Source organism: Babylonia areolata, chromosome 27 (assembly GCF_041734735.1).
Source record: "Babylonia areolata isolate BAREFJ2019XMU chromosome 27, ASM4173473v1, whole genome shotgun sequence".
NCBI lineage: Eukaryota > Metazoa > Mollusca > Gastropoda > Neogastropoda > Buccinidae > Babylonia > Babylonia areolata.
The window spans coordinates 34,449,266-34,469,265 of record NC_134902.1 but is presented as its reverse complement, the minus strand read 5'-3'; the positions used below and the strand labels follow the sequence as shown (position 1 = coordinate 34,469,265).

General features: G+C 43.6%; 1 protein-coding gene across 1 annotated transcript in view; it reads right to left on the bottom strand.

The window, feature by feature from the left end:
* The window catches only part of LOC143301068 (uncharacterized), a 280,584-nt gene that overhangs the window by 15,901 nt on the left and 244,683 nt on the right, over positions 1-20,000 (bottom strand). The window contains exons 7-8 of the mRNA XM_076615073.1: positions 10,570-10,708; positions 2,419-2,534 (exon numbers count right to left, since the gene is read on the bottom strand). Of these exons, the coding sequence (XP_076471188.1) occupies positions 2,419-2,534; positions 10,570-10,708 (255 nt within the window). The remainder of the gene's footprint in view (positions 1-2,418; positions 2,535-10,569; positions 10,709-20,000) is intronic.

Sequence of the window (20,000 nt, the reverse complement as noted above, 5' to 3'; positions counted from 1 at the left end):
CAGACATTCTTTTCATACCACTTACAGCAACTAGACATTCTTTTGATATCACTTACAGCAACTAGACATTCTTTTGATATCACTTACAGCAACTAGACATTCTTTTGATATCACTTACAGCAACTAGACATTCTTTTGATATCACTTACAGCAACTAGACATTCTTTTGATATCACTTACAGCAACTAGACATTCTTTTCATACCACTTACAGCAAACAGACATTCTTTTCATACAATTTACAGCAAACAGACATTCTTTTCATACCACTTACGGCAAACAGACATTCTTTTCATACAATTTACAGCAAACAGACATTCTTTTCATACCACTTACGGCAAACAGACATTCTTTTCATACAATTTACAGCAAACAGACATTCTTTTCATACCACTTACAGCAAACAGACATTCTTTTCATACAATTTACAGCAAACAGACATTCTTTTCATACCACGTACGGCAAACAGACGTTCTTTTCATATCACTTACAGCAAACAGACATTCTTTTCATACCACTTACAGCAAACAGACGTTCTTTTCATACCACTTACGGCAAACAGACGTTCTTTTCATACCACTTACGGCAAACAGACATTCTTTTCATACCACTTACAGCAAACAGACGTTCTTTTCATACCACTTACAGCAAACAGACTTTCTTTTCATACCACTTACGGCAAACAGACTTTCTTTTCATACCACTTACGGCAAACAGACGTTCTTTTCATACCACTTACGGCAAACAGACTTTCTTTTCATACCACTTACGGCAAACAGACGTTCTTTTCATACCACTTACGGCAAACAGACATTCTTTTCATACCACTTACGGCAAACAGACTTTCTTTTCATACCACTTACGGCAAACAGACGTTCTTTTCATACCCCTTACAGCAAACAGACGTTCTTTTCATACCACTTACGGCAAACAGACGTTCTTTTCATACCACTTACGGCAAACAGACGTTCTTTTCATACCACTTACAGCAAACAGACATTCTTTTCATACCACTTACGGCAAACAGACGTTCTTTTCATACCCCTTACAGCAAACACGTTCTTTTCATACCACTTACGGCAAACAGACGTTCTTTTCATACCACTTACGGCAAACAGACGTTCTTTTCATACCACTTACAGCAAACAGACGTTCTTTTCATACCACTTACAGCAAACAGACGTTCTTTTCATATCACTTACAGCAAACAGACGTTCTTTTCATATCACGTACAGCAAACAGACTTTCTTTTCATACCACTTACGGCAAACAGACGTTCTTTTCATACCACTTAGAACATACATACATACATACATACATACATAATTTGATGGTGAGAGCAGGGCACACATACATACATACATACATACATGCATACTTTCTTGGTCAGAGCAAGGCATACATACATACATACACACACACTTTGGTCAGTCTGGTTAACGCTTATGTTTGAGTGTGTTAGTCTGTAGTAGTAGTAGTAGTAGTAGTAGTAGTAGTAGTAGTAGTAGTAGTAGTAGTAGTAGTAGTAGTAGTAGTAGTAGTAGTAGTAGTAGTAGTAGTAGTAGTAGTAGTAGTAGTAGCAATAGTTGTTGTTGTTGTTGTGTTTGTTGGTTGTTAGTCTCATGTTCCCTCGTGTACGCGGTCATCGTCCTATAACGATATCACCATCATCTTCATCGTCGTCATCATTGCCGTAATGTTGCTGTTGTGGTGGTGGTGGTGGTGGGGTTGGTGTGTTTTGTTGTTGTCGTCGTTATTGTCTTCCTCTTCTACCTCGTTTTACCCCTCCTCCTTTTCCTTCTCCTCCTCCTCCTCCTCCTTCTTCTTCTTCTTCTTCTTCTTCTTCTTCATTTCCCTCATCATCATCATCATCTTCTTCTTCTTCTTCTTTATTATCTTCTTCTTCTGTTCCTTTTCTGCGATGTGACTGTCTTAAGTATCTCATTTCTCATACCCCTCATCATCATCCTTCTACTACTACTACTACTACTGCTGCTACTACTACTGCTGCAACCACCACCACCACCACCACGAACACACCCACCACCCCAACGATTGCTACTGCTACTGTTGATGCTATTTCTCCCCCTCCTACAACTACTACTGCTGCTGCTGCTGCTGCTACTACTACTACTACTACTACTACTACTACTACTACTACTACTACTACTACTGCCACCACCACGACCCCACGAATGTTACTGCTGCTGCTGCTCTTCCTCTTCCTCCTTATCCTCCTCCTCCTACTACTACCACTACTACTACTACAACTAGTACTATTGCTGCTGCTGCTGCTATTGCTGCTCCTCTTCCTCGTTCTCCTCCTCCTTCTCCTACTACTACTACTACTACTGCTGCTGCTGCTGCTGCTGTTACTACTTCTGCTGTTTAGTGAACATCAATCAATGTGCAGACGTACCTTCAGCTCATCCACTTCATTCCTCAGACTGTCCACCGTCTTGTCCAGTTTCTTCTTCCGGCTGTACAGCAGACGTAACTTGACGTGCTCGTGATCAATCACAGCCACCACCAGACCTGAAACCCACGGGCTGACAGTAAGTTTGGGGGGTGGGGTGGGGGTGGGGGGGGGGGGGGGGGGGGTTCCTTTAAATATTTGGATACCGTTTTAACTCTCTCCATACGAACGGCGAAAGAGACGACGTTAACAGCATTTCACCCCAATTACCATCATCAAAATATTGCAAGCGGAAGGCTCTTATACTGAAGAAGTGAATGTTGACAAAGAATACCACAATTCTGACGACGGAAGCTAAAGGTTGGGTCATTCAGACACCCACAGGACATCCGAGGGGTCTGTGTAGAGGAGAAGAGAGGACTGGCCGTACTGAGTGAGTTAAGAAATGCAGTGTTAGTGTTGAAACGCATTGACTGGCGGAAGGGGAAAAAAAAACCAAAAAAAAAAAAACCCACAATACAAAATGGTGTTTCAAGTCATAAATCAATATCTAAAACAATCAGCACCAAATTTGGAGAAATCTGTCTGGAGATATACTACTCTAGATCAAACACGTGAATTTTCAGCCTTCCGGAAATGGTCCCCCCCCTCCCTTTTTTTATAAAATGATGTGATCAGTGACGTCACTACGGACGTAAGTGTTACGTCCATATTGACGTCACTGATGACATCATAAGTGGTACGTCCTAAAGCAGTCAAGGTTTTTTGAAATTTTTAATTTTTTTTAAAGTCCCCCCCCCCCCCCCTTCCTAAAGTATTGTGATATGTCTGAAAGTAATGTGCGTTATCATTCAGGTGTTGTGATGTATGATGTTTCACGAATGATGAGCAGGGTGTTGTTTACTGAGATGGTTTAGGTGTGTCTGAACATGCTTTAGTACAGTGCTGGGTTGTGTGTGTGTTTGTCTGTGGTTATGTATGTTTTAATGTTTTGATGCATGTTTTACTTCTCTGTTTTTTTTGCATTGTACAGCGCATTTGAGCATGTTTGGCATGGAAAGGCGCTATAGAAATTGGGTTATGATGATGATGATGACGACGACGACGATGATGATATTGTTGTTGTTGTTGTTTTTGTTGTGTGTGAGTGTGTGTGTGTGTGTGTGTGTGTGTGTGTGTGTGTGTGTGTGTGTGTGTGTGCTGGGGCTCATGTACGTTTATGTGTATTTGATTGTGCTTTCATATCTGTGAAACTGCATGTTTGTTGCATATCTGTTGTGCATGTGTGTGTGTGTGTGTGTGTGTGTGTGTGTGTGTGTGTGTGTGTGTGTGTGTGTGTGTGTGTGTGTGTGTGTGTGTGTGTGTGTGTGTGTGTGTGTGTGTGTATGTGTGTGTGTGTGTGTGTGTGAGAGAGAGAGACTGTGTGTGTGTGTGTGTGTGTGTGTGTGTGTGTGTGTGTGTGTGTGTGTGTGTGAATGTTTGTCTGCATGTTTTACATTCACTTGCTTATTTATCATCGTTGTTGTCTTTTTTTTGTGCGCTTAGAGTTGACTTCATCAAGATTTTGCGCCTAATAAATATCATTATCATTAGTAGTAGCATTTTTATGCATTTTGTTTTTATTGTTCATCTTTAAATATTGGGATACCGTTTTAACTCTCTCCATACAAACGGCGAAAGAGACGACGTTAACAGCATTTCACCCCAATTACCATCATCAAAATATTGCAAGCGGAAGGCTCTTATACTGAAGAAGTGAATGTTGACAAAGAATACCACAATTCTGACGACGGAAGCTAAAGGTTGGGTCATTCAGACACCCACAGGACATCCGAGGGGTCTGTGTAGAGGAGAAGAGAGGACTGGCCGTACTGAGTGAGTTAAGAAATGCAGTGTTAGTGTTGAAACGCATTGACTGGCGGAAGGGGGAAAAAAAAACCAAAAAAAAAAAACCCACAATACAAAATGGTGTTTCAAGTCATAAATCAATATCTAAAACAATCAGCACCAAATTTGGAGAAATCTGTCTGGAGATATACTACTCTAGATCAAACACGTGAATTTTCAGCCTTCCGAAAATGGTCCCCCCCCCCCCCCCCCCCCTTTTAAATGATGTGATCAGTGACGTCACTACGGACGTAAGTGTTACGTCCATATTGACGTCACTGATGACATCATAAGTGGTACGTCCTAAAGCAGTCAAGGTCCCCCCCACCCCCCTAAAGTATTGTGATATGTCTGAAAGTAATGTGCGTTATCATTCAGGTGTTGTGATGTATGATGTTTCACGAATGATGAGCAGGGTGTTGTTTACTGAGATGGTTTAGGTGTGTCTGAACATGCTTTAGTACAGTGCTGGGTTGTGTGTGTTTGTCTGTGGTTATGTATGTTTTAATGTTTTGATGCATGTTTTACTTCTCTGTTTTTTTTTGCATTGTACAGCGCATTTGAGCATGTTTGGCATGGAAAGGCGCTATAAAAATTGGGTTATGATGATGATGATGATGACGACGATGATGATGATATTGTTGTTGTTGTTGTTGTTTTTATTGTGTGTGTGTGTGTGTGTGTGTGTGTGTGTGTGTGTGTGTGTGTGTGTGTGTTGGGGCTCATGTACGTTTATGTGTATTTGATTGTGCTTTCATATCTGTGAAACTGCATGTTTGTTGCATATCTGTTGTGCATGTGTGTGTGTGTGTGTGTGTGTGTGTGTGTGTGTGTGTGTGTGTGTGTGTGTGTGAATGTTTGTCTGCATGTTTTACATTTACTTGCTTATTTATCATCGTTGTTGTCTTTTTTTGTGTGCGCTTAGAGTTAACTTCATCAAGATTTTGCACCTAATAAATATTATCATTAGTAGTCGTATTTTTATGCATTTTTTATTGTTCATCTATTTATATTTTATTTTTTTGTTATTTCATTTTATTTAATTTTAATTTTAATTTTTATTTCATTTTCATTTTATTTTCTCAAGGTCTGACTAAGCGCGTTGGGTTACGCTGCTGGTCAGGCATCTGCTTGGCAGATGTGGTGTAGCATATATGGATTAGTCCCAACGCAGTGACGCCTCCTTGAGCTACTGATACTGATACTGATACTGTTGTGACGTTGTAATGTTTGCATGGGTTCTTATGCTCGCGTGGCGTTTATTCACTAGTCATGCGATGACAGATTAGTACAAGCACCGTGGATAGTTCACAAGGCTTGATGTAATGTAGGTCGTTGATGATACGATACCATAGTAACTACAAACCCGATAACTGTTGTATCAAACATAACCAAACACAGGTACGAGGATTACGTTCCTTGGTTTGTGTACGATCGTAAGTATACCTATACGCAAAAAAATAAATAAATGAAGACATTGCAACATGTGGTGTGTGTGTGTGGAGGTGTGGTTGTAGGGTGGTTAATGGGTGTGAGTCTGGGGTGGGTGGATGGGTTGGTGTGTACGTCTAATTACATGGTGTGATTTTAAAGGAGGGTGTGTAGTGTAGTGTATTGTAGTGTGTGTGTGTGTGTGTGTGTGTGTGTGTGTGTGTGTGTGTGTGTGTGTGTGTGTGTGTGTGTGTGTGTGTGTGCGTGGCTGATGCCATACCGAATGACACAGGAAATGAATGATAAGCGCCTGAAAGCAGCTGTCCATCGGCTCTACCCAGGAAGGCAGCCTGTTGCAAAATGGTTTATAAAAGCCACTAGACCTTGGTCTCTAATGGGACCACAAGAGCTGTGTGTCTATATCAATCAAAAACATGTAAAGGAGAAGAGGGAGGTGGCGGAATCGTGAAGACGCTTATCTGTCAGCAGAGTGTCCGTGAGGGTCTGGGTTCGATTCCAGCTCTCGCCCTTTCTCCTGAAGAATCAAACTGAGCGTCTAGTCATTTGGACGAGGCGATAATCCGAGGTCCCGTGTGCAGCACGCACTTCGCACACTGAAAAAAGAACCTATAGTACTTCTTCTTCTTCTTCTGCGTTCACTCGTATGCACACGAGTGGGCTTTTACGTGTATGACCGTTTTTACCCCGCCATGTAGGCAGCCATACTCCGTTTTCGGGGGGTGTGCATGCTGGGTATGTTCTTGTTTCCATAATCCACCGAACGCTGGCATGGATTACAGGATCTTTAACGTGCGTATTTGATCTTCTGCTTGCATATAGACACGAAGGGGGTTCAGGCACTAGCAGGCTTGCACATATGTTGACCTGGGAGATCGTAAAAATCTCCACCCTTTACCCACCAGGCGCCGTCACCGTGATTCGAACCCGGGACCCTCAGATTGACAGTCCAACGCTTTAACCACTCGGCTATTGCGCCCGTCGAACCTATAGTACAAATGTGTTTTCTTTAGAAGAAATCCACTCTGATAGGTACGCTAATATAATATCCAGGTTCTCAATGCCTGACTCAGCGCGTTGGGTGACGCTGCTGGTCAGGCTTCTGCCTGCCTGACGGATGAGGCGTAGCGTATATGGATTTGTTCGAACGCAGTGACGCCTCCTTGAGAAACTGAAGCTGAAACTGACGTGTAAACGGGTGTATTGATTCGCGGACTGAGCATAGACTGACGCCGACAAAAGATGTTTTGACACACGCACAACATGTACGGGTTGACATATGAAAAAAATAATGGTGCACTGACACAGGGGTAAGATATTGTATTATTGTATTGTATCGTATTGTATTGTATTGTATTACTTTTTTTTTGGTCACAATAGATTTCTCTGTGTGAAATTCGGGCTCCCCTCCCCAAGGAGAGCGCGTCGCTACACTGAGAGCGCCACCCATAATTTATTATTTTTCCCTGACTGCAGTTTTTTTTTGTTTTTTTTTTAAATATTATTTATTGTGGGTTGACATGTAAACAAAAATGTGTTGAGAAAAGAAGAAACGTATGGGTTGACATGTTAAAATGGTGTGTTGATGTATGGGTCGCATATAGAGAGTATTTCACCAGAGCAATTTTATATATTTTACTGTATGTCTGTCTGTCTTTAATGACATTTTGTGTATCACACACACACACACACACACACACACACACACACACACACACACACACACACACACACACACACACATCCAGTACCAACCAGGATTTATTTCCTAAACTCTAAAAGCAAACACCGCAGGAACCTTTGGGCCCAGCACGCTCTTCCCTAGCCTCCACCCCTCCGAAAGAAAATGATGTGATGTCATTCTCCCTCCAGCGAGCACGGCTCTCAGCGTAGATGGTTTCCGCTTGTCTGTATCGATGACAGGGGAGATGATGGGGTGGGTAGGGGAGGGGGGGGTCTCTTCTGCATGCATGGGCCTCTGTCTTTGAGACAGAGCTCAGGCATGGAACTTCCGTGAGACTGAATGCGGTATATCAGCACAGTGTTGGGGGAGAGGTGGAGGATTTTTGGGGACTGTGCTGTGTTGTGCTGTGCTGTGCTGTGCTGTGCTGTGTTGTATAACGCTGCACTGTGCTGTGTTGTGCTGTGCTGGGCTGTGTTGTGCTGGGCTGTGTTGTTGTTGTGTTGCTTTGCGTTGCGCTGAGCTGTGCTATGCTGCGCTGTGCTGTGCTGTGTTGTATTGCGCTGCGCTGTGTTTTGTTGTGTTGTGCAGTGCTGTGTTGTGCTGTGCTGGGCTGTTCTGTGCTGTGCTGTGCTGTACTGTACTGGGCTGTGTGCTGTGTTGTGCTGTGCTGTGCTGTGTTGTGCTGTGCTGGGCTGTTCTGTAATGTACTGTGTTGTACTGTACTGGGCTGTGTGCTGTGTTGTGCTGTGCTGTGCTGGGCTGGGCTGTGCTATGCTGTACTGTGCTATGCTGTGCTGTGTTGTATTGCGCTGCGCTGCGCTGCGCTGTGTTGTGTTGTGCTGTGCTGTGCTATGCTGTACTGTACTGTGCTGTGCTGTGCTGTATTGCGCTGCGCTGTGTTGTGTTGTGTTGTGTTGTGTTGTGCTGTGCTGAGCTGTGCTATGCTGTACTGTGCTGTGCTGTGTTGTATTGCGCTGCGCTGCGCTGCGCTGTGTTGTGTTGTGCTGTGCTGTGCTGGGCTGTGTTGTGTTGTGTTGTGTTGTGCTGTGCTACGCTGTGCTGTGCTGTGTTGTGCTGTGCTGTGTTGCGTCGCGATGTGTTGCGTTGCTAAGCCTTGTGCTGCGTTGTGCTGTATTGCATTGCATTGCACTGGATCGTGCGAAACCGAATCGAATTAATTCGAATCGAATCGTATTGTATTGTATTGTATTGTATTGTATTGTATTGTACTGTACTGTATTTGTTACAGCAGATTTCTCAGTGTGGAATTCATACTGCTCGCCAGTGTTAAGCATAAATTATATTGCCACGGTACAGCGTCACACATTTCTGATTATATGTTTCTGTCTGCAAATGTATTTGTTGTACTATGACAGTGGATTTTTTCTACACAGAGAGAGAGAGAGAGAGAGAGAGAGAGAGAGAGAGAGAGAGAGAGAGAGAGAGAGAGAGAGAAAGAGGAACGAAAAAGACAGAGAAAGACACAGAGCCAGAGAGACAGACAGACAGACAGAGACAGACAAAGAAAGAGAGACACAGAGAGACAGAGACAGAGGCAGACAGAAAGACAAAAATAGAGAGAGACGGAGACAAAGACATGGACACAGGTAGAAAGAGGGAAATGACTCAAAGCTGATGTCTCGGATGGCCATCCAGAGGAGCAGAAAGACCAGGATGAAGAGAGGAGAGGGAGCAAGGATGAGAGACAGAGAGAGAGACAGAGAGAGAGAGAGACAGAGACAGAGATAGACAGAGAGAAAGAGAGAGAGACAGAGACAGAGATAGACAGAGAGAAAGACAGAGAGAGTGAGAAAGACAGAGAGAGAGAGAAAGAGGAGAGACAGAGATAGACAGAGAGAAAGACAGAGAGAGAGAGTGAGAAATACAGAGAGAGAGACAGACAGAGACAGAGAGAAAGACACACAGAGAGAGTGACAAAGAGACTTTTAGAGAGAGTGAGAGATTTAGAGAGAGTGGCAGTGAGAGAGAGAGGGGGGCAGAAACAAAGAAAGAGACAGAGAGAAAGTGAGAGAGATTTAAAGAGAGTGGTTGGGTGGGAGAGTGAGAGAGAGAGAGAGAGACATGGAGAGAGAGACAGACAGACAGAGACAGAGAAAGAGGCAGTGAAAGGGACAGAGAGAGAGAATGAGAGAGCGAGAGAGATGGAGAGAGAGAGAAAGGGACAAAGTGAGAGAGAGAGAGAGAGAGAGAGAGAGAGAGAGAGAGAGAGAGACATGGAGAGACAGACAGACAGGCAGAAAAAGAGGGAGAGAGAGGGAGAGAGAGAGAGAGCCAGAGAGAGAGAGAAAGGGAGACACACACACACACACACACACACACACACACACACACACACAAAGAGACAGAGAAAGAAGAGACAGAACAGAATCGAAAAACGGAAACAGAGTCACCACAGAGACAAAGAAGAAGAAGATCAAGAACAAGAACAAGAACAAGAGAGGCAAGGCCTTCAAGACTCACTTGTGATACACAAAAAAATCCAAGCTTTTTATGTATTGAGTATAATTTCAAAATGTAATGTTTCAGATGAGAAAGATCAGTTTAAAGCAAATTAAATCCCCTAGCATTAATCACAGAGTAATTTCCTTTTTTTTTTTTTTTACTATCTGCACCAAAACGTTTGCAAAATAAATGAAACTTCCATGCTGAGCAAAAGAAGTTCCTGTTTGAACAAAAAATGATAATATTGACTGCTCTTGTTGTTGGGTCAGAATATCAGATCAAAGTGCCAAGTTAAGAGAATACAAAAAATATAAATATAACAGTAAATGCAGTTTGCATAAAATTAGGCTTCATTTTATTTTTTATTTTTATTTTTTTTGTGCCCATCCCAGAGGTGCAATATTGTTTTAAACAAGATGACTGGAAAGAACTGAATTTTTCCTATTTTTATGCCTAATTTGGTGTCAACTGACAAAGTATTTGCAGCTAAAATGTCAATGTTAAGGTTTACCACGGACACACACACACACACACACACAACCGAACACCGGGTTAAAACATAGACTCACTTTGTTTACACAAGTGAGTCAAAAAGAGCACAGCAACAGCTCTGAAGACAGACAAGACAGACAGACAGAGACAGAGACGAAAGAGCAAAGCAAAGCACGGACTGTTGACGACGCGGATGACCCTCCAGGGCAGCAGGAAGGCCAGGATGAAGATGGAGTCGTCCAGTGGGAAGGCCTGCAGCCCGCGCAGGAACACCAGGTCCACCACAAAGGACGCCAGGATGATCACCGCGTCAAACACCTGTTGCACACACGTACATAATTATATACATGCATACATGTACACACGTGCAAGCAAGCAAACAAGCAAGCAAGCGCGCACACACATACACGCACGCACGAACACACACGAAAGTTCGCGCTCGCTCACATACACACAGACACAGACACACACACACACACACAAACACACACACACACACACACACGAACAAACAAAGACACGCGCACACGTGCACTCAAGAATACACACACACACACAAACACACAAACACAGACATACAGACACAGACACACACAGACACACACACACACACACACACACACACACACACACACACACATAACAAGCGCAATCACGTTGACAAGTACACCCCCACACACACACGCACAAACACACCACAACGATCATGTGCCTTCCTGCATACATACATACAGACATGTGGTGGTGTGGTGTGTGTCCATCAAGATCGATGATGACCATCATTGTCATCCAACTGGGGGATGGGGGGAGGGTGGTGGTGGGGGGGCGGGGGGGGGGGGAGATGCTCATGAATCCGTCTGTTAATGCGCAGATGGCTGAAAAGTCCAATCTACGCACGAAATGTTCGTTGACAGTTGGGGCAGACAAAGACAGGGATATCATTGTCAGGGAGCTTGTTTGCCCGTGACTTTCTGGCCTGCCTCTTCTGAACAGCTGCAGCAGTCCTGTTGGCCTCGCACAACGTGGCGCCTTTGTGCACAGCAGTGCGCCATTTGTCACGGTCCACTGCAGATTCCTCCCAGGAGTCAGGGTTGATATCAAAGGCTTTCAGAGAGACTTTCAGAGTATCTCTGAAGCGCTTCTTCTGACCTCCGTGTGATCTCTTCCCTTGTTGAAGCTCGCCATAGAAGAGCCTTTAGGGCAGCCGATGGTCTGGCATGTGCGCCACGTGTCCAGTCCAGCGAAGCTGGGACTGCATCAGGATGGTGAAGATGCTGGGAAGGGTGGCTTTTGCAAGCACCTCCGTGTCTGGGGTCCTGTCTTGCCACGATGTTCATTAGCTTCCTGAGGCATGTTGTGTGGAAGTGGTTCAGCTTTTGGCGTGTCGTTGGTACACTGTCCAGGTTTCGCGTACAGTAGTGTGGGGAGAACTACTGCTCTGTAGACCTTTAGCTTGGTCTCAAGACCAATGCCTCTTCTGTTCCAGACATTTGCATAGAGTCTACCAAAGGTTGCGCTTGCTCTTGCATTCCTGACGTTCACTTCATCGTCGATGGTCGCATTTCGTAACAGTGTGCTGCCAAGGTATGTGAACCACTTCACCGCACTGAGTCTCTGACCGTTGACTGTGATGTTGGGCTCAACGTGGGGTTTCCCTGGGGCTGGCTGATGGAGAACTTCAGTTTTCCTTGTGCTGATGGTAAGGCCGAAGTTCCTACTGGCAGTGGCAAACTTCTCGACGCTGAGTTGCATGTCAGCTTCAGATCCACCGTTGAGGGCACAATCATCAGCAAACAAAAAGCCTCTGATGATGTCTGTCATGACCTTGGTTTTTGCTTGAAGCCTTCTGAGGTTAAACAGCTTGTCATCTGTTCGGTACTTTAGGCTGATTCCAACATCGCCATCTCTGAAGGCATCAGTAAGCATTGCAGAGAACATGAGGCTGAACAGTGTTGGAGCCAGGACGCAGCCTTGCTTGACACCATTTGTGACTGGAGAAGGAGCCGATGTTTCACCATTGTCCTGGACTCGAGCCTGCATGTCTTCATAGAATTGGCTGACCAAGGAAATAAATTTCCGAGGGCATCCGTACTTGGCCATGATCTTCCACAGTCCCTCTCTTCTCACGGTGTCGAAGGCCTTAGTGAGGTCGACATAGGTGGAGAACAGATCAGCATTTTGCTCCTGACATTTCTCTTGCAGCTGCCTTGCAGCAAACACCATGTCGGTGGTTCCGCGCTCTTTCCGGAATCCACATTGGCTCTCAGGCTAATGACCTTGGTCAAGGTGTGCTGTGAGACGGTTTAGTAGGATCCTAGCAAGTATCTTGCCTGCGATGGAGAGCAAGGAAATGCCCCGATGGTTATCACAGGCTTGCCGGTTCCCATTAAATTTCGCTTGTACAAGTGAATGATAGATGCAACTTTGAAATCCTGGGGGCTCGTCTCTTCTTTCCACATGAGTTAGTACAGCTGATGGAGCTTCTCAGTCAGCACAGTGCCTCCATCCTTGTAGACCTCTGCTGGTATGGAGTCAGGTGCTTTGCCACTGGATAGCAGACGGATTGCTTTCTGGGTCTCAAGAAGTGTTGGCGGATCGTCCAGTGCTTCGTTGATGGGGACTTGTGGGAGACGGTCTATGGCTTCATCATTTATGGAGGAAGGGCGATTTAAGACACTGTCGAAGTGCTCAGCCCAGCGTTCGAGAATTTTCTCCTTCTCGGTGATCAAGGTATTCCCATCTGCACTGAGGAGGGGGGATGATCCTGAGGATGTGGGGCCGTAGACTTCTTTTAATGCATCATAGAACCTCTTCATATCATGACTGTCAGCATATCCCTGGATCTCATCAGCTTTGTCACTCAGCAACTTATCCTGCATCTGACGTAACTTTTGCTCAACAGTCCTGCGATGGCATTGTACGCATCCTTTTTTGATGTGGACTTTGGGTTGCTAAGGTAGGCTTGATGCAGACGGCGTTTCTCATCCAGAAGCTGCTTGATTTCATCAGTTTTCATCAAACCAGTCTTTGTACTTTCTGGTCATGGGTCCCAGGGTCTCTGAAGCTGTACTATAGATCAGCTCGCGCAGGGTCCTCCAGTCAGACTCCACATTCTGGTTGTCCAGAGAGGCGGATTCCAGACGATCTTGAGCCGACGCCCTTTTATGGATCTCGTTTTTAATTCCATAAGGGTGTTTAGCCACCCGCCTCACCAGTCCCGGAAGGGAGCGGTGGGAGTGCCGGTTTAGTCGCCGGCAACCCGACCCTGAACAGGTTGTACTGGATTACAGGTTACCAGTAGCAGACCTGACCTGACCACAACAGACATACAGACATACATACACGCGCTGGCACACACACATAAATTCTTTCATATTAGTGTGTTTTTTTCCCCCTTTTATAGATGCGCAAATTATGCAGTCTATTCTGGGCCTCTAGTCTAGGTATGAAGGGGCCGATTACTGGCCAGGAGATGGGGGGGATATTTCGGCCGGCGCCGAAGCAAGCCAGTTCAATTGATTTACCTCGCTGCACGGAAGTCACGTTGGAGACGAGAATGGAGCGGCATCGATATCTCATTCATTGGATCTTTCTACTGTGTAGGCATGGTTGATGAGGACAGGGGGTACAGGGAGGGAGAGAGGGGGGAGGGAGAAAGGGGAGGGAGAGAGGGAGGGAGAGAGGGAGGGGGCGGTGAGAGAGAGAGACAGAGACACAACGATAGATACAAAGAGAGACAGACAGACAGACAGACAGACAGACGGATGGACAGGAGAGAAAGAGAGAATTCAGAACTATTTTACTGCAAGGCCAACGGCCCTTTTGCCAAAGAGGTACATACACACAACTGAGACACACAAAATACCGAAAATAAAGGGGGGGAGGGACCAGCATCATGGACACAACATTTCATAACTGAAAAAAAAAAAAATTAAAGAGAGAGAGATAACGACACGTAGGAGACACACACACACACACACACACACACACACACACACACACACACACACAGAGAAAGAGAGAGGGAGAGAGAGAGAGAGAGACAGACAGAGAGAGAGACAGAGAGAGACAGAGAACACTGAACACTGAACACTGAACACTTTAATGTCAATAGCTTTACAGCCCTAATGACATGGGGGTTCATAATACAAATAACAACATGCATCAATAGTAATAATATTGATGAAAACCAAAACCAAAACGAAATCAATCAATCTGTGCAACAAAGTGCAGTTCGACCATCCATTCAAAGTAATGGCATGTAGAGAGAAATAAAAACAAAAACATATATAAATGTATAACATAATATTTTCCATATGAGAGTGACAACACAGATTTCACTTTTCACAATGAGCAACACCTGATACTATTTTATTATTGTTGAGTTTTTTTTCGTCGCATGTTATTCGCTTCTGCAATATATTTTGCAAGTGACTGTAGTGAAGTTTCCTGATTTAAATTAAGCACTCCAAAAATATCTTCATACTTTGCTGAATTTGTTTTAAATACAACACATTTTTCTCGAATATCGTCATAAGCTTTACAACTAAACAAAAAATGTAACTCATCCTCCCTTGAATGCCCGCACATCGGACAAGGGGAGAGTAACGAGGGCTCAGTCTGAAACCACTTTTCATAAGCATTCAAACCAATCGTTCTCGTTCTAAATCTGGCGAGACTTGTTCGGTGCCACTTGTTTGTCACGACTGTGATATATTTTTCTGTTTGAAATATACTTTTAAAACTATAAAACCATCTATATTTCTCAGTGCTTTCCATTTTACCGTGCCAATTCTGTTTATATGAAGCAATTAGCCTATCTTTGAATTCTGAAACAAATCCTTCTACACATCCAACTCCCTGACACATCCACACAATCCCAAATCCATTTACAGTTAATGTCTTCTTTACAAAATATACCCAGTTTTCCTTCCCTCTCTCATGTTCATTTACTAACATTTCATACGCCTGCTTACATAATCTCGATGTGGGTAGCCTTATTAATTTTAACCAATATTTTATACATTTCACACATGATTTAATGTATAATGGGTATCTACCACTTTCTCCATATAATACAGTATTTGAAGCATGTAATGGAACATTTAAAAAACGTTTAATAGCTAATGTATGTACTTTTTCTAAATCTTTGTTATCAGAAAGTCCCCAAATTTCGGCACTGTATGTTATCATTGGTTCTATTTGAGTATCAAAAAGTTTCCAAAATATATATGAATCTATCGAGCCTAACTTACGTAAACACCTTAAGATTTCTATAACCCCCTTCTTCCCCTTTCTACAAATTTCTGCTACTGTCCTTGTCAAACTCAGCTTAGTTGTAAAAATCATACCAAGATACTTATAAGCATTAGTTACCTTCACTTCATCAGTTCCATAGTGCCATTTTTCATATCTAGATAAGTAACCACCTTTTCTAAACACAACTACATTTGTTTTCTCAAGATTAACTTTTAAAAATAATCTATCTGCTTCTTGCTTTAATATGTTCAGCTGATTTTGAAGTCCTATGGCCGTGTCAGACAAAAGAATTACATCATCTGCAAATAACATGAGAAACAGTTCAACAGCCCCAGGGATCATTTGAATCCCATGTCTTCCTTTTTTCGTTATCTCTCCTGCCAGTTCATTAATAAAGAACGAAAACATCATAGGGCTCAACAGACATCCTTGTTTTACGCCACGTGGGCACTCAAATACATCTGAATATACACCCTTCTCACGTACACACGCTAAAACTGCATCATATACACCACGCAGTGCCATATAAAGCTTACCATCAACACCAGTTTTACGTAACACATTCCATAAACTATTTCGATTCACAGAGTCGAAGGCCTTCTGAAAATCTACAAAAGCAACATACAATTTTCTATTTTTTAATAAATGTGTTTGTACAATTGCAAACAATGTGAAAATGTGGTCAATGGTGCTGTAACCTGATCGAAATCCAGCTTGCTCTTCAATAATCTTTTCTTCTCGTTCAGCCCATTTAGTTAATCTTCTATTTAAAATGTAAGTGTAAACTTTACTAATGATACTTGTAAGTGCAACTCCACGGTAATTATCTGGAATATTTGGGTCTCCCTTTTTGTGAATAGGTATGATAATCGATTTTGCCCAATCTGTTGGAAAGATTCCATCATTGAAACATCTGTTAAATAAAAGCACCAGAAAATCAACAATATCTGTATTTGCCTGCTTTAACATTTCACTCAATATTTTATCTGGGCCTGCACTTTTACCTGGTTTTAAATTGTTTATGCTATCAATCACTTCTTGCCTGCTAATTGGGTCATTAAAACAAGGTTCTTCAAAATCACCAACCTCCTCTACTACCTCATCTTCTGTTTCAGTATTAGCATTACCTACAAATACACTAGAAAAATGGTCATACCATTGCTGAGCACTAATATTATTATAAACAAATGCCTTTCTATTTACAGATCTTACTGTTGCCCAAAACAGATTTGAATCTTTGATTGATGATTTTAATTTCTGTAACCTTAGCTCCTCAAATTCACGTTTCTTTCTTCTCTTCAAATAAACATATTCCTTCCTTTCCTTTACAAATGTTTCTTTACGTACTCTTTTATTCTCTTCAGTTTTACATCTCTGGAAACTTTTAAGAAGGCCTCTGACCAGTCTTTTCTTCCTCTTACACTCATCATCAAACCAATCATTACATTTCTTCTGTCCTCTACCAACTGTTCGAATCATACATGCAGCTGCTCCATACAATGCACATGAAAACAATTTGACACAGGCATTAACATCAACATTTAACATGTTATGAGCATTCTGTAAACACTCCTTAAACTGGCAACTGTCCAACTCATCCTTATATACATGCACATTTTCCTCAGACCACACTATCCTTTCTTCTCCTTTTTGAATTGAGTCAGATTCTTTTTCAGTACTTAATCTATTTATGTAGGACAATTCGACTGGCAGATGCCATGAAAATAAACTATCACCAATACATAAATTACAACTATCTAATAAGCAGTCAGAAACAAGAAAATAATCAATGACACTACATCCTTGGGTAGAAACAAAAGTAAAATCGCCATCTCGATCCCCATTACAATAACCATTCAAAATTACAAGTTCAAACAAAAAGCAAAAGTCCAACAGGGATTTCCCAAAATTATTTGTAGTAACATCCTTTGAACAACGTGAATCTCCCTTCACATTTTCCCAATCCAGATCAAAAACATTGATACCCATATCTTCACTTTTGGTCTGCTCACAACCTGTACGTGCATTCAAATCACCACAAACAATAACATACACATCCTTATCTTGCACAACCTGCAGCAAACATTCTTCCAAAATCAATACTCCATCGTTTAATTCTGTTTCGTTGTATAGTGGACCTCCTTCGGGTACTATGTAAGCTGCAACAAAAAGAACATCTTTATCAACATTAAAAACTCTTCTATCAACGTTAATCGCTACAGTGTTCGCACAGTTTAAAGAAATTTCTTTCACAAATTGTTTCAAAGTATTTTTTATTAACACTAAAACTCCTCCCGATTTTCTCCCTTGTCGTGACATTTTCTTTGCAGGAGCAAAAAACTTTAGATACTCTGGAAAAATATTACCGTAATCAAAGGACGAATCTAGAAATGTTTCAGTTAAACAAACAAAATGAAAAGTATTGACATAATTTATAAATGAAACATCAGACAATTTTGTATAAAGATTCTCCACATTATAATTTAAAAACTTCCAATATTTAGGATGGTCGAGCCTGGCCTATTTGTTTCTGGCCCGCAAGTGTCTATCACTGCCACTGCCACTGCCAGGTGACTTGCCGGACTGGTTGCCCCAATGAGCGCCAAGCTCAGTCTGTCTATTGGCCACACCGCGCCGTCCGCCACGTGCAACAGCGGGAGTACCCCTGACGTCATGACGGGAATTCCCGCCCCCTCTTCTCACCACGGAGTCTCCCGTACCACGCAGGGAATGCTGGTCGTCACCGCCAACACCGCCTCTGGCCAACCGCTGAGTCGCTGGCGAACCCGCTACGTCACAGCGGGACCCCCCTCCACCACTGCTGTCCCTGTCACGCCGCTCGGGTGAAGACCGGGTGCTGCTGTCATGTGTTGGCGTACCCCCTCCTCCGCCGGCCGCTCCGGAGTCCTGCTGCTTGCTGCCCTCTGAAGTAGATGGTGTGCCGTCCACACCGCACGTGGAGACCGTGCCCGGGATCAGCTCACCGCCACGTTGACCTTGGCCTCCAGCCTGGCTGGGTAACAGCACGTGCCGTGTACTGCCTGTGTCTCCTGACACACGCGCGCTGTCCTGCTGCCCTCTGTTGTCAGTGCCCAACGCTGCCACATCGGCGTAGGTGCGGGAATCAGGAAGAGCCGGGCCGATCACCATCTTCCCCCTCCTGAAGTACGCCCTCTTGCCGTCCCTCTTTGCTTCGGCGACCATGTGTGCTTGGGCTCTGGTCAGGTCGTTCGCCACTCCAATGCCTTGCTGTTTCAGCTTCTCCCGGATGGCTCTGTCCGTTAGTAGAGACATCTTGTCCCTCCAACGACTGAAACGGACGATCATGGGCCTTGGTTGTCCATCCCTAGCCTGGCCAACACGATGAGCCCTCACTATATCGTCAGAGGTCCATTCCTTCAGACCATCGATACTGTTGAGTGCATCAACCACAGCGATCACACATGTGTCAAAATTTTCACGTTCACTACTGTAGGGAATTCCAAAAATCCGTAGATTGTCTCTTCTTGAATGCTGTTCTAACGTGTCAATTTCTGATCTCAAGTGTGTAATTTCTTCCTGCATATCGTTCACTGATGTTCTCATCTCTCTGGTTTCCTCTCTTCTGTCTATCATCTCTTTGTGCAGATCAGTCATATCTACCGACAGACAAGACACTGTTTCTGTTATTTCTCTCTGTTCTCTTTCTAACCTGTCACATCGCTGATTGATTTCAACACATTCGTTCTTCACTTGACTCAGTTCAGCTATTATGTTTCCCAGATCAGACCTGATGACACTGGTCTGTTCTTGAAGCTGTTGCTGTACTGCCTGCATGATCTTCGCCACAATGTCATCAGAGTTGACTGCCACAGGTGTTGGTTCCGACATTTTTTGATCTCCCTGAGTTGATTGGTCCGTACTGTTCGGTCCGGGGTTTTCCTCCACGTCACCGCTGAGGCGTAAACGCCACAGGCCGAACACTGTGTTGATCACGCACGCTGTCAAAACAATTGCTGTCACGTGCAGAATGCACGGGCTTCCACTGATGTTGTCACTGACACCCTTTTCTAACACACCTCCGTCCCACAATGTAGTCCCATACACAGATGTTTCGGTGTTTAAGTACACGTATTTCTGACTTAGCATTCTTTCCACGTTTCGCCCAAAGCTAGCCAAAACAGCAGCAAACAAACCACAGGAAAAAAATGCCAAGATAATGTCGCTTGCTGACACACAGTTTTCATCAGTCAATTTTCTGCTCATGTTACTGTTCCGCGTAGGAATATAAAACTTTGTTGACATACCTTGCTGATGAAAAAGTCCAATTCTCGCTCTCCACGTCCCTAAGTCACACATTTTGTTTCGCTTT